At 44.5% G+C, this 15,843-nt stretch overlaps 1 protein-coding gene across 1 annotated transcript in view; it reads left to right on the top strand.

The window, feature by feature from the left end:
- MYO18B (myosin XVIIIB) overlaps positions 1–15,843 on the top strand; it is a 253,741-nt gene that overhangs the window by 129,084 nt on the left and 108,814 nt on the right. Inside the window, exons 27-31 of the mRNA XM_008063601.1 lie at positions 598–722; positions 3,692–3,846; positions 7,558–7,681; positions 8,587–8,787; positions 13,416–13,526. Coding sequence (XP_008061792.1) covers positions 598–722; positions 3,692–3,846; positions 7,558–7,681; positions 8,587–8,787; positions 13,416–13,526 — 716 coding nt within the window. The remainder of the gene's footprint in view (positions 1–597; positions 723–3,691; positions 3,847–7,557; positions 7,682–8,586; positions 8,788–13,415; positions 13,527–15,843) is intronic.

The raw sequence follows: 15,843 nt of genomic DNA, 5'->3' as shown, positions 1-15,843 counted from the left end.
GATATCTGCGTAATCTCATGGAGACATCTTGTGACGAGTGTCTCTATATCTATACATGTAGTAGATGCTTGAATTGTTGCTAATTTATTTATTTGTTAATTCGACCTAGAATCAATGATTACATACTCTGTACTCCCCAATGAGGCTGGCCAGTAGGATGATTCTTTTTGTCTGATTATTTTATTAGGCTTATTAAGCATCTTGGTGAGCTTGTGTCAACATGTATGGGAATGTTCTAGTGTGGGGAACTCTTCTACAGGGTACAAAGAACTCACAGATGACTAAAAAAAACTCCCCTACCCTTAAATATTATGACATTTCCTTGGAAAGAGGAATGTATGTGTGCACTTGTAAAGACTATCGGACAGTATAAAGCAACCGATCTTAGAAGAGTGAGCAGACAGTTGAAGGTGGTCAGGACAGACTGCCTGGAGAAAGTATATTTTAAAAATTGAACTTACAGCATAGTTTCTTAGTCCAAGGTTGGTGTTAAGGCTCCATGAATATTGTGAAATTGCATGCAAAGAGCCAAGAAAGTGGTTCTTGCCTTTCATTCACTTGGCCTCTCTCCCTGATCTCCCTGACTCTGTTCAACAGCAGAAGAGTGGCAAATGCGTTTTGACTGTGCTCAGATGGAGAATGAGTTCCTCAGAAAGCGTCTACAGCAATGTGAGGAGAGGCTGGACTCAGAGCTGACATCCAGGAAAGAACTGGAACAGAAGGTAAGAGGTAGGGATAGTCTGGGCCACACAGTATCAGGGAATGGGCAGGTTCTCACTTCCACTGTGGGTCATCAAGTTGTTGGCTGATTCTGGAGAGGAAGAAAGAGGACACCATCCATTTCCTGTTTTTCATCGCTACTATTATTGCAAATGCCAGTCACTGAGAGACATGGAACGTATTTTCTTTACTTGTGGGTCTTCTGCCCATGGAGAGACCACTCTGCACTATAAAAACAAAACAAAAAAACTTGAACAGTAACTCAGGACATCTGAGTTCCTGTTCCATCTCTGCTTGACCTTGTGCAAGTCACTTTACCCCAGATTTCTCATCTATAATATACTTGTAATAGGTGGTGAAAATAGTAACATTTTATCTATTCCCATTGTCTCTATTCCAATCTGCTTACCTTCATCCCTCATCCAGACTGGAGCAACGGCCTCCTAACTGGTCTCCTTGTGTCTGGTCTCTCCTCTCAACCCCCGCCACGCTGTAGCCAAGGAATCTTTTAGAGTCTCTTTTGGATTGTTCTGTGATTGCAGAGTATGTTGACTCTCATGGCAGATTCCTTTCCTTGTGTGTTTTGTAAATTTTGATAGTGAGCTCATCTTCAACAGTTCCTTCTGCTTCTACCCCTGTAATCCCAGGTGCTCTGCATTGTGAAATGTTGGTTTTTTCTTTTCTCCTCTGGTGATACATTTTATTTTGTGCAATTAGCTATTTTTTTATTGTGAGGTGATCTTCAGCAGTAGATTTTAATTTTTTTAAACTTTTGATTGATTTAATGGGAGTCCTTTGATAACAGGGCTATGGGTGTGTTCTTCTAAAAGAAACCCTTTTGCACTTTCCTTCTGCAGTAGTCCTTGAGATAATGCTTCATTCTTGGTCTCAGATATTTGTAAAATGTGAAAAATGTCAATTGAATCTCTAACCCCACATGAGGCATAGACCTTTGATTTCTTGTGGGATTATCTCTTCCATCTAGAGCCAGAGTGGAGACAAGTTTTCTTACCACCTTCTAGCCCAGTGGGTGAACTGTTATTGTCCCCTCTCACTGAAATGCAGCTCTTTGAGGGGCCTAACAATTCGAGGGTCTTCACTTCAACTTCCCACTTTCCATGGGCTCAAGGCCTTGTCTCCTGTCTCTATCTGGCCATTCAAACACAAACCTTTATCCTTGGGGATATTTCTGGATTTATCAACTGCTCTTGTCCCTCATCCTGGCAGCCATAAAATCAGCATGTATCATTGTTGTTATGGCTTTGCATTCTGGGTATTTTTGATATCCTGAAATTTCCCTTTCTTTCTTGAAAGTGAAGCTATACAAATTTAGTGTAATCTTACCTGTGTATAATATAATCTTCTCTGGATGAATGTAGGAATAGTCTGGCCTGTTTGCTGTTTTCTATTGTCTCCACTCTAGTTCACGTTCTAACCAGTCCACACTCCAACCAATGGTAGGCTAGTAAATGGCTCTCCGGGAAGAAGAACCCTTGACTTGCAGCACTAGCCAATACGCATGGTGTAAATACTCCCACCATGGCCAATTTCAAACTACCATTGTGATGTCACTGACATGGAATTTGAAAGAGACGCACAACATTGGCTCTCCTAAATCTGCCCCAACTGGCTCCAGCCCACCACTGACTCCAGCTATACCACTTCTTTCTCACCTCTGGGCCTTTGCATATGCTCTTTCTTCTTCCCAGGACAGTCTTTCTTTCTCTCTCCTGCCTAGATATCTCCAACTATTCTTAAGATCCCAGCTTGAACCTTACTCTCTCCAGAAAGTTTTTGCTTATGCAAATTGGGTTGAGAGTCCCTGAATTGTTTCCCAAAATATACACCTTGTTGTGCCGTATTATAATGATCTGCTTACTTCTTGGTCTCTCCCACTCAATGTAAGAGCCATAGGGCGGAGGTCATATTTGCATGTCTATTATATTCTTAAGGTGAGAGAAAAGTATCATGTGATCAGCTTGCAGAGGTAGGCCAGGGTGACACATCACGTAGGACTTTATAACCAGTGGAAATGAGCTTGTATCCTCCATGTTGGTAGTGACGGTTTTAATGGTCACTTTCAAGATGGGCATGGAATTGTGGTCCTCAAGAGACATCCTGAGTCGTAGATAAACAAAGAAGGATACTGGCAAGGAAACAGCTCAGTTCTTTAATAAGAAATTATAAAGTAGGGTCAGTTTCCCTAAGGAAGAAGGATATTCATGCTACATTAAAAAATAATAAAACTGCAACCTTTTCTGAGCGACTGCGTAAAGAAAACATTCCATTTGCCTTCAAATACTGAATTTAGAATTACAGGCTTCATTAACTCAGAGTTTTGCTTATTTAAAGCAATTCTTTAATGAGGCCATTTCTTCAAAGTGAGTGTGCTGAGTTTTTTGCTTCCCCAGATCTAAACTAGGACATTTGGGAGGGTGTTTCCTGGAGTAAGATGCAAGAGGCTTTGCTTTTCTGTTTATTTAAGACTATGTGCATCCCCGTGTAATTCAGCTCAGCTGAAGCTCCGTTCGCTGCTTTTACCTTTAAGGCCTGGTTTGCTGGGTTAATGGGATCTCTTGGGTTTGCTGGTCAGTTTTCTACATGTGTCATTTTTGGCTGTTCCACAGCTAATCCCCATCTATCTTCCCTGGTCATGCCAGCTGATGGGGACATGAGTTATACGGTGCTCAAGGGGCAGAGCAGATAAATAGGTTTATAGTTTTATGGAAGAAAAATAAAAGCGACCCCAAGAGATTGATGGAATTATTCCTATTTTACCTCTGAGCAAACTGAGCCTGAAAGAAGTAGCTTTCTGGAGGTGGCACATGTAGAAAGTAATCCAGACAGGGCTCCCCATTCCTGTGTCTACTGTTTTTCTTTATGACCTTGGCAATGGCAGCTCCTTCAAATACAAAGTGAAAGCCCATTCAGCACCAACAGGGCCTGGTAATTCATTCTGTAACTCTCACAGCTCGGGGAGCTGCAAAGTGCTTATGAGGTAGCCAAGAAGACAGCTCACCAACTGAAGAGGAAGTGCCACTATCTGACTTGTGACCTGGAGGACACCCGCATCCTGCTGGAGAACCAGCAAAGTCGCAACCATGAGCTGGAGAAGAAGCAGAAGAAGTGAGTCATGTCCCCCATCATACCCTGGGCTGCCAGTGCGGGCTGCATTGATGTTGGGGTCCTCTGGGATGTCCCAGGATCTCCTCCTAACCCCCTTACTTCTGCCAGGCCTTTTCTGTAGGGTTTAATTCCCTTCTTCTGCTCTAATCTCCCTCCTCCTCCCCTCACATCTCATTTCTGTATGATTCCCCCAAGAAACCAGCAAGAAATGATTCTTTTCTCCTACCCTAACGCAGCCTCACCTGCATTACCAATTGACCATGTGACCTTGGGAAACTGTCTTGGCCTCTCTGGGCCTCAACACATCCCCATTTGTTAAGTGAAGAGTTCATTGTGGAGGGTCAAGACAGTCTAGTGTGGTGGCACTGATATTAACGTCATCACAGCTCAAGTCCCAGTAGTGTCTCTCTCTAGCTGTGTGACCTCAGGTAGGCCATTCAGACCTTCTCAGCCTGATTCCTTATTGATAGGTTGGGGATGAGATTGCCCCCTTGTGGTGAGGACTAAATGATATGGGCAGGAGAATCAGGAGGAGGCTAATAATAATAATAATAATAAAATAGTAATGATAATAACAAAATAAACTAAAGTCCCCACCATTCTCATTTAGGGACTCTCAGAGCACATGAGCAATTCTGGAAGAGGCTGGGCTTTTGCACCAAGATGCCCACCTCGAGTCCGTACAATGGATCCCCTGCTTGCTTTCCCATTGAGATGCTGTCATAGCCAAATGATGGTGGAACCTGGATTGGTACCCAGGCCTGTGCACCCATGAGTTTCCAGATGCAGAACCTCAGCACCTGTGATGCTTTTTTCCCCGCACAACTTGACTGTGTCTAAAGTTCTCAGCTCACTTGGTGAGGGTGATGGTGCACAGGGGTCCTGTTTAGAGCCAGGAAAACCCTAACAGAGACTTCATAGAAGGCAGATAGGTGGAAATCAGCCCCCTTTATAGAAGACAAAGAACAGAGAAGCATTTCTCTGTGAGCTAAAGTGGTTTTGCCGAAGGTACCTCTTTTCCAAGAGGTAGCAAGCAGAATTACATGGGTGTAGCATAGACTTCAAACCTGACCTGCACTAAATATAATTTCTTTCATTTATCCTTCAGCTTTTTTGAGCTGACTTTTTCATCAAAAAAAAAGGGTCTTTTGGGGTTGTTAGCATGTGTCCCCAAATAAGAGAGTTTTATTCTCTTTTTATTGATGTTGTACTCTGTCCCCTTTTCTACCGCCCCGCGAGTGCTCTGGCTAAACCTTACCCTTGCAGTGGGGAAAACAGCTCCACTCCACCTTGGCCACTTACTGTGTGACCTTGTCAAATGACATTGCCTGTCTGAGCCAGAGAATTACTGATGTTTCAGAAGTGACCTTGGACTTAACAGGTCTCCCGATACTAAAGAATGGCTCTGGTAGACCCCATTTATAAAGTAAGAGGTGTGGACTCCCTCATCCCCCAGGCTTCTCCCAGATGTGACCCTGCTGGTCCTCAACTGGTCCTGTTTTGAGATACTTTCTGGAATTTGTGCAGCCATCTCTGTGTTCTTTCCCTTTGGGCAAAATCCCTTATTCCAGGGACTTACCAACTTCCCCATGATGCCCCCTCAGGAAAATCCCCATTTCTCCATACTTGTATTTCCTCCTCTCAAAACTTACTTTTTCCTGATGCTGCCATCTCTTGGCAGAAGCTAATTTATGTTTGGATGCAAATTACAGATCACAAGCATTACCTTTCCTGGTGGATTTGCATTTTAGTAGGAGGCCCAAGGGGGCAGCAGAAGTCTCAGTCTGATGGTGGAATGTGAGGGGGAGAAATCAGGAGCACTTCATACATCTCTCTGTGCTTAATTAACTTGGAGATGCAGCTGCCTTCTTAGTTGGAAGGGCCCAGGATGGTGTGATGTCTTCTCGCAGGTTGAGTTCCCCATCCCTCCTTTGCTTCTAAGTTCAGAATAGCCCAGAATGGTTCAGTTTGAGGTTGACTTCTTATTGTCATGGTTACCCTGTGGATCACAAGGCTTGATTCCAAGGACTGATAGAACACTTGTGGTGAAGTTCATTGACTCCTGCACTCAGGGGAGATTAGATCCAAGGTCCACTCCCAGTGGGGTGACAGGTGCGTGCAAATCCATCTGACCTCAGACTGTTGGTCAGTCAGCGTGTGCTTGGAGTCGGGTCTACGGGAGCTGTTCTTAGGCATCAGGTGGTCTGTTGAGTCAAGGATGCCTCTGCAGCATCAGTCATTGTCTAACTCCCCACATCTACTGTCTCACCTCACTTGTTCCAGGGATAGACAGGTAGATGGGGACTAGCTAAGACACTGGGGAAGCTGGGCTCAGGCCTACTTTGACCACTTTGGAATTTGGGGCTGAATCATTCCTCCTTGCTGAGCTTCAGTTTCCTCCTATGCAAAAAGATATAATATATTTCATGCTGGATTGCTGTAAGGACTACATGGACCCCAGCCCAGGGCCCGGCACACTGGGACTGCTGGGTCATCATTCTGCTCATGTTTCCATTCACACGAGGCAAATAGCACCTCATGAATGATGTCACCAACAGCCAATCAGAAAGCTCCTAGGCTGTTCCAGTGGGAGAGCTCCCTTCTGTGGTCCGTGGTGGGCGTTCTCAGGAGTCTGGGACTTTGAATGACCATCTGGTATTAAGGGACATTGGATAATATTGTAATAAGGGAGACTCACTTGTCACCAAAGCCTGAGCCCCACACCCAGCTCTGCCATATCAGTGTCTCTGGAGCAATAAGACTTCCTGCTTGGGCTGAGGGCAAGTGACTCAAAGTCACACTTGACAGAGGATTGGCAAAGCTTCCTCTCATAACCTCCTCATCTGTGATAAGGCCTGAGGCTGAGACAATAAACAGAAGGATATAAAATCCAGAAAGTGCTTCTTATCCAGGGCCTCACAGAGAGGAAGGAGGGCCCCAGGCAAGGCATTTCTGAATTCCCTGAAGGACTCCCAGTAGGACTGTGTAGTCTTTGTGTTTTCTGCTTGAGTAACAAATGTGCAAGACTGAATGTATAGATGTCAAGCATTTTTATCAATAATTAGCATACCTCGGTATGGCCTGTGAGAGTATGAGCCAGGCAATATGATGTAAAATATGAAATGCAGAATATCTTTGTTTGTGTGGGTATTTACATCTCTGTTGATAATCTTCATTCATTAGTATATTGGTCAGTTGATATTGGATCTGACTGGGACTGGTAGAGTGAAAGGGACTTGACATATTGTTGGCAAACCACATATGTCAACTTTTTCTATATATCTTTTATTCTATATCTGTGTACAGTTTTATTCTATTTTTATTTTGTCTATTTTTAACAAGTATCAAGTATTTTTGTGGAGGCTCATCCACATTCTTACATGGAACCATTGGGCAAGCCCTTCATTTTTTCCTTCTCTCTCTTTTTAAAATTTTATTTTAAAATTATGGAGTACAGTGAGGTTTTACTACATTGTAATTGTAATAAGTAAATTGCATGCAGGTGAGATTTGGACTTCTAGCAGAGAACCACAAGAAAAAGAGTGTGAGCTAGCAAGAGAGAGAGAATGACTATCAGGGGAGAGAGGGTCCTTGCTCTCACTCTCTCAGGGTTCTCAGTGAACTAGCTGCCTCTCTCCAGCCCCTCCCTACCTCTGACTGGGCCCCCCACTCTCCGTCATGGTGCAATGACACATGTTCTGTTTTGGACAGGTTCGACCAGCAGCTGGCCCAGGCCCTGGGTGAGTGTGTGTTTGAGAAGGGCCTCCGTGAGAAGGTGACCCAGGAGAACACCAGCATCCGGTGGGAGCTGGGCCAGATCCAGCAGCAGTTGAAGGTGAGGGATGAGGGCCATAGAGCCATCTAGGCTCTTGGTTGCCGGCCTTCAGGAACTCCCCCCATGTACCTACTGCAAATGGTGACAGGGAGAGAACTCTGCGTGGCTGTCTTGGTCTGTCATGCACTTGGAGTCAGGGTCCCAGTATGTCTTAGTAAAATAACACACAGTAGCTGGCAAGTTGATAATCAGACCTCCTGATTTTGATGTCATGGTGTTGCTCCTGTCACCTGCACAGGATCCAAGATGTCTACCTGGGAGGTGTTTGAGAGGCTCAGCAGAGAATGAGTATAGCCTTGTCCAGGTGCAATGCTCTGGTCCAGGCAGGTTTCCATGCAGAGGGATTGTGTTAAGATACATCCTGTGGCCTCACTTGGCTGCTCCCATCGGTCTGTGACTTCCTATGTCTCCCAGGAGGGCCTCAAACCTGTAAAGCCTGGCATACAGCTCCTTCATGATCTAACCCAAGGTTATTTGACCCTGGAGCTGCTTTTCTAGAAGAGTCACCTGTGGACACCTCGCCTCCCTGCCCCAGCGTCTCACCGCCAGCCTCAACAGGCGCACAGAAGCTTTAGTTACCTGCTAGGCTTCCCTTACAAATGAACCCAGGCAAATCAGGTCAGCGCTTCTGTATGTGCTGAGCCCTAATTCTAGGGGTAGTGGTGTTGCTCTGCCCCAGTCCCATCGCCCCGCACTCCACCTCCAGGCCTGTCTGAGCGTCCCAGAGAGCAGCCCTCGCGGGTGTCCCACAGGGGGCGCTGAGGCAGACCGCGAGGTGCAGGTGGCGATGGGGTGCGTTGGAAAGTGGAAGGCGCCACCCCAGCAGTGGGTAGGGGGACCGGGGCGGGGGCAGAGGGAAGGAAGAGGTGGGGTGCGGCGTGCTCATGCCCCCTTTGTCTCTGTAGCAAAAGGAGCAGGAAACCTTGAAGCAGCAGCGGGAGTTGGAGATGCTGCAGGACCATCAACGAGAGCTGGTGGGGTCACCCTCTCTCAGGGAAAATTCCGTTCCTGTCCTGAAGGAGAAGCTCTGGAAGCTGGAATCCCATGCCCTTGAGCAACAGAAAGTCCAGAGCCAGCAGGAAAACACCATCAAGCAGCTGGAGCAGGTAGGAAAACCCAGTCTGAGGGTGACGCCATGTCCCATGCTGGCTCCAGCTCAGAGCGGTGTTTTTAAATACGACACGGGCTAGGCGCGGTGACTCAAGCCTGTCATCCCAGTACTTTGGGAGGCCGAGGGGAGAGGATTGCCTGAGCTCCAGGGTTCAAGACCAGCCCGGACAACTTGGCGAGACCTTGTCTCTACAATAAATAAAAAATACATAAGCTGGTCATGGTAGCGTGTGTACTTACATGGACTGCTGAGGTGGAAGGATCACCTGAGCCTAACAGGTCGAGGCTGCAGTGGCTGTGAATGTGCCACTGCACTCCAGCCTGGACTGCAGAGTGAGACTCTGACAAATAAGTGTACATATATATATTCACATATTTTATATATATATATGACATGGATGCCTCACCTGACTGCTCCTCGTCCTTTTGTGGCTCCCTCATACCCTGGAGATCCTTTAAGTTCCTAAGTCTGACTTTCAGATCCTTCATGATCTAGCCTTCTCCTACCATCCTGCAAGGTTCAATGTTACTTCCTCAGAGGAGCCCACCTTGATGACCTGGTAAATAGCTCTACCTCCATGCCACATTGATTTTCTATCTGCTTAGCCCATTTGTTGTTCTTTATAGTAACTGCCATCACATGAGAATCACATCAAAATAATACAAATAATATAAATAGGATTACAAATGATAGAAGTTTGATCAATACTACTCTCTCTCATTAGGATGTAAAGCCTCATGAAGTCAAGTTTTTTAGGTGATCTTGCTTGTTAGTGCATCCCTAGAGCCTAGAATGAGACCAGGCACATACCTGAGACTCAATGAGTGACTGTTGACCCAATAGCTAACATTTACTGAGCACTTGCTGGGTACTCAACTCAGCCCTAAGCTGTCCCCCCAAACCTTCTCATGAATCTCCACAAAAAAACCCTATGTGAGAAGATATTCGTATTATCCCCACTCTACAGATGTGAACGCTGAGGCTCAGAGACATAAGAACAGTGTCAAGGATGGGATTTGGAATGTGTGTCATCTGACCCCACGCTGCCTTGAATGCCTACTGTGTGCACTGCATTGTGTGCAACCTCGAGGAAGATTGGAATCCTAGTCTTTGGGAAATACAAAAAAAGGCGGGGGAGGGGGAAGACAGGGATGCCAAATATTCTTGTACTAGCGCCCTCAGTGAAGTACTAGAAGAAATCTGATTTGTCTGCTTGCTTATTTATGTCCACCTCCTTCTGAAAAGAATTTGAGGCAGCTTACCAGATATATACATAATAAGATAAAAAAAATTATAAGGAAAACAATCCAAGCCAGAAAAATATAAATAAAAACAGACACTAAGGAGAGGCTGGGCACAGTGAATTAATATGCAAATACATAAAGCATATGCTCTTGCCCATATTACAGTTTTAGCTCTCAAGTTCCTGGTGGCCAGAGAGAAAAAGGAAATGTGAGTTATATGCTTTTTATGATCCCCAAGATAGAAATCAAACCAATTTTTCAAGGGGAAGTAAGGCTTTTTCTGATGCTTAACTCTGAAGAAATTTCTCAAGTGGGATTTTGTAAATGGTGATTATTTTAAAGCGGTTTTTTAAAGGCTGGGACTCTCTTATGCAAGACAATCTGACACGGTGGTATGAATGTGTCAAGCAGATGAACTCTGAGCTTTGTGAAAGTTGGCTGAACTGGGTGAGCCAGGGGCCAGCCCTTGCTTCCTGCTCACACTGTGGGTGTGGAGGAACAGGGTCTGGAGAGACTTGGATGCTCATTAAGGACCAGGAAAGAAAACAGGATCCTTACCCACCCAGCCAAGCCGTATTTGTTAAGCACCTCCTCTGTGTCAGACATCCCACGAATGCTAAGGATGCAACAGTAAACAAGACAGACAATCTCTACCCTCCCCAAATTCACAGTCATGCTGAGTGCTACCAGAGCGTTTATCTTACAGATCTGCTGTTAGGAGCCAGGTTCGAGGAGAGATCAGGGAAGGCTTCCTGGACAAAGTGACATTTCCTGAAGCTGAAAGTCGGAGGTTGAGCCAGAGATGATTGAATGAGAAAGTTCCGGGCAGGTTGAACAGGAGTCAGGACGGTCATAGGACATTTAAGGAGCTGTAACATGGGGTCTTTGAGGCAGCTCATTGTCTGTCTGACCTCAGGAAAGCCCTGGTTTTCTCTAGACTTCAGTCTCTTCATCTGTACAATGAAATATAGGGCCTTATCAATCCCCCGGCTCCTTGCCAACCCCAGCTATGGATCTCTGGGCGTCTGGGTAGGTCTTTAAAGGGCATGGAGCGTCTGGGTAGGTCTTTAAAGGGCATGGAGGATGGGGTGGCATCATGTAGCCATCCAGCATTCAGTAAACAAGCAGGATGCTCACAGAGCCCAGAAGAAAGCAAGCATGTTTTGAAAAGTGCTTTAACTTTTTAAGATGCCACAGGGGCTTGGAAACGGAAATGTACTATACCATGACCTCAGGGACCCCAAAGATAATGCAGTTTCCTGAATTTCCCCCCGACTTACCCAGAAGGAGAGGCTAACTCAACACTTTTATCCATTTTCAGCTTCACCCACAATCTCAGGCCACATTGTACCCTTGTAGACAACCAGTAGATAGTTATTGATTATAATAGGGTACTTTTTTCCCAAGAATTTTATGTTAACTCATATAAGTTTGACATAAATGTGATTGCAGATATCAAGAATGTCCAAGAGACCAGAAAAAATGAAAAAGATATATTTACTTGCTCAGGCTTCTTGGTTTGGATTATCTCCCCACAACCTCTGTCATTTTAAAGGAGGGAAGGAAGGAATTTGACATTTAAAGTGAGCCTACTTTATGCTGGAAACTGTATCAGGGCTCTGACGTACCTTCTCCTTTTTGCTTTTCATCACTGTCCTACCCAGCGGGGAATATTACCAACATTTTGAAAGACCAAGACTGTTTTTTTTTCTGTAATTTCCATGTTAAGGACAGCAGTTGTGAACTTCTGGAAGCTTAGTGAGAGGTGCAGGACTGTACAGTCAATGGTTGGCGAGTTATCATTTCTATAATGTAGCGCATCTTTTCCAAGGGGTTTCAAATACTTCTTCATGGACCAAAGTCATGGAAGAGTATAGATAAGTGAAAGCTTTCAGGTACAGAATTTTTGTTTTTTTTTTTTTTGAGTAGCCCAGGCTGGAGTGCAGAGGTTCACTCACAGCCACCGCAGCCTTGACCTGCTGGGCTCAGGCAATCCTTCCACCTCAGCTTTCCAAGTAACTGGAGCTGCAGGCATATGCTACCATGCCTAGCTTATTTTTTTTTAATTTATCGTAGAGACGAGGTCTCACCAAATTGCCTAGGCTGGTCTCAAACCCCCGGGCTCAGGCAATCCTCTCACCTCGGCCTCCCAAAGTCCTGGGATTACAGGGTAAGCCACTGCACTCAGCAAGGTACAGATTCTTGAGTCCAGTGCACAGAGGATTCTGATCCAATAGGTCTAGGATGAAACCCTACAACTTAAGTGTTTTAAAAATGCAGCTGGAGGCCATTTTTCTCAGTGAATTAACACAGAAACAGGAAAACCAAATACAGCGTGTTCTTACTTATTGGTAGGAGATAAACACTGGGGACATATAGGCATGAAAATAGAACAGCAGACACTCAAGGTTCCAAAAGGGGTGGGAAGGAAGGGGGCAAGGGTCAAAAATCTGCCTACTGGGTACCATGTTCACTGTTTGGGTGGCTGGCTCAGTGGTAGCTCCAACCTCAACGTCGCGCATAGCCATGTCACAAACCTGCTCATGTACCTTTTGAATTTAAAATTTTAAAAAATACATTATTAATTCTAATGTACCACACAACTTGAACTAGAACTGGAAACCATGACTTTGCCTTTGATTTTAGAACCGTGTCTACAACTCCACACAGTTTTAGTATTGGGCACAGCTCTGCCTGCTGTTCACATGCTTTGGAGACTCTTGTGTAAAAGACTCACCTCTTTCATGGGATCATAGCTCTTAGTTATGTTAGGCTTCCAGGAAGGGAGGGGATCGTCTTTGCTTTCTGTTTTCAAAATAATGCGGGAAGAGAAAGTAATATTTATGTGTCAGACACTGTGCTAGGTGCATTATATGGGCCACCTCACTTAATTCTCATAGCAGCCTTCCAAGATGGTTGTTTTCTACAGAAAAAGGGAATGGATCTAGAGACAAAGTGAATTGTCCAAGACAGCATCTTGGGCAAGTTACCTTCCTCTCCAGGCTTTAATATTGCCATAACTTTTGTCCTACAATCCTTCCACCCATCAAAGAAAAAAAAACATTGCTGGTACCTGTTTCAGGAATGAGAAACTTATTTCATCTTGAGGGTGGAGAAGGATTATGAGGTATATTTAAATTCAGTGGGAGAGTGGGATTGATTAGTGATGTCTGTTATAAGCACAGGAAGGGATAGAGGCGGTCTTTAGGTTATTTATCTACCCAAAGGCCTTTTGACCTTCCAGGGTACCTAGGGAGGTAACTTGACTCTCATTTATGCATTCCAAAAATGAAAATGTAATTGGAATGTCAAGGATGACAGGAAGGACCAGGAAACTTGGAGGGGGTCATGCTCACATGCTGTTCTTGCTGTCTCCCAGCTCCGTCAGCGGTTTGAGCTGGAGATCGAACGGATGAAGCAGATGCACCAGAAAGACCGTGAGGACCAGGAGGAGGAACTGGAGGATGTCCGTCAGTCCTGCCAGAAGCGGGTATGTGAGCAGTGAGCACAGTCATGCTGTTGGGTCCTGGCAGGCCCAATCTGGATGCCTTCTTCATCAGAGTGAGGAGGAGACCAGGTTCCTTCTGCAACCACCTGAGACCTTACCTCCTGAGGTGCCTTCCAGGGTGTAGGAGCAGAAGCATCTGTCTTTAGTATGATCTTAGAACTTCCAGAAGCCTCTGGAACTATCTGGCTTAATCTTCCAGAGATTTCTACCAAGAACCCATAATGGCCCCATGATTGATGCCTTGGGTTAGGACTTTTAGGTTTCAATAATGGGACTAGTCCCTCAAATCATTTCTTACATTTATCCAAGTTCCTTGTAAACATTCCAAACTGTATACAAAAGCAACAAACCATTGAAATTATACCACCTAGAAGCCATCATTATTACTATTTTAAATGTTCTTTTATCTCTCTATCATTATATATACACACAAACATTTTCAGAGATGTCATTTTCACTAGATGAGGTCATGCTGTTCTGAAGCCTGCTATTTCCCCTCAGCAGATTGTTGTGGCCTCTTTTCACATCTGTAAATACAAATCTCACTTATACATTTAGTGGCATAACAGTATTGCTCCCTAAGCAATACTGCTCTGATATACTCAACAGATCCCCTATCATTGGACATTTAGGTTGTTTCCATTTTTCTGCTATTATAACCAAGACAAACATCCTTATAGATGTACTGACTGATAGAAATGTAAGGTAAATCCTGAAAGTGGGATTGCCAGAAAGCTTTAGGTTAAGCTTCATTTAACAGATTCCCACACTAATTCTAGCATGACTTCACCTCTCTCTTCTCCCCCCGTTATATCTGAAAATGTCACATGGAAATATTGTACAAAACACTCTCTGGAAAACTTTGTCTTCCTTGACATATAGTTTTTATTTTGTATATTTTTTGAAATGATTTTTAGCTTTTTCGGTCTTCAGTCTAAAAACAGATATAAGCAGAGTGCCTTGTATTTTTCACTGTTAAAAGAAAGTTTTGAAATGAACTTACCTTCTACAGAGGTGACCGTCAATCAGTACATTTTCCCTCTATGGGTCAGGAAATGGAAGCCCCTAGTCCTTGCTCATGTTTTTAGGTGAAGGTTGCACAAATATCTGATCTGTTCCAAGAATGCCTCAAAAGTATGGTGAGTACCCTGAAACAGGGCTCCAATGAGTTAGAGATATGACCCAACCAGACCCCCTTGAAGTATTTCTATGGACAGATTTATAAAGGGAAAGAATGAAGTCAGAGAACAGTGTTTTTCTCCTTATGACAGACACTGACATTGACTTTGCATTTTAGTGACTGCTCTCTTCAGTTTATCTCACCTTGGCAGGAAATCAATTGTTGGTGACCTGGGTGGGAATGCTGGGGCTGTCTGGGGTGGAAAAAGGAACTGAGGCCATGAGATGGAACACTAATTCCTCTAAACAACAACTGATTTAGTAGGATAAACTTCAGATTCTCCTGGGACTTAATTTGCCCATCTGTGAAATAGGGTCCCTGATGGCATAAGATGGAGATGGAGGATGGTGATGTGGTAATATATACAAGAGAGGCTGGTGAGGGGTTCTTCAAAGCACAGCTACAGAGGGGTATTCACTCTAGTGGAGAATGCCTGTGTTTGCTGGGTAATCACTGATAAATCAGAGCCACCTGTAAATTGAGTAAGTTGCTCATAGTCAAATGTTTTAGTTTGGGCTACTATAGCAGAATACTCTAGACTGGGTGGCTTAAGTAGCATACATTTATTTCTCCCAATTCTGGTGCTGGGGAGTCTGAGATCAATGTGCCAGCAGACTTGGTGTCGGATGAGGTCTCCCTTTTTGGCTTGCAGATAGCAACCTCCTGGTTTTTATCCTCATGTGGTAGAGAAAGAGAGAGAGAAGAAAACTCTTTGGTGTCTCTTCTTATAAAGGCATTAATCTCATCCTGGGAGCTCTACACTCATGGATCCATTTAAACATAATTATCTTTGTAAGGCCCCTCCTCCATCCCCCTGGGATTAGAGCTTTAACATATGAATACTGGCGGGACATGAACAGCATATAACACCAAATAATCTCAGATGCAACTTTTTTTTACTGCATCATAGTATATTTAATAAGAAGTGAATGCATTTTCACATGTTGGCTATAATGTTCTACAGAACCCTAACAAAATCAAAGTGCCAAGACTTGTAAATATTCAAGCAGTGGGCATGGTGGAACTGGAGGAGGGGTCTTTGCTGTCAATAGCAAGGGGCTCCCCACAATTCACCAGCCTGCCCTGTGGTTGTCCAGCTCCTAAGCTTTTAAGCTCTGG

Source organism: Carlito syrichta, unplaced genomic scaffold (assembly GCF_000164805.1).
Source record: "Carlito syrichta isolate Samal-C Ts95f unplaced genomic scaffold, Tarsius_syrichta-2.0.1 Scaffold306949, whole genome shotgun sequence".
NCBI classification, from domain to species: domain Eukaryota; kingdom Metazoa; phylum Chordata; class Mammalia; order Primates; family Tarsiidae; genus Carlito; species Carlito syrichta.
The sequence above is the reverse complement of the archived record's forward strand: the minus strand, read 5'-3'. Positions and strand labels throughout refer to the sequence as shown.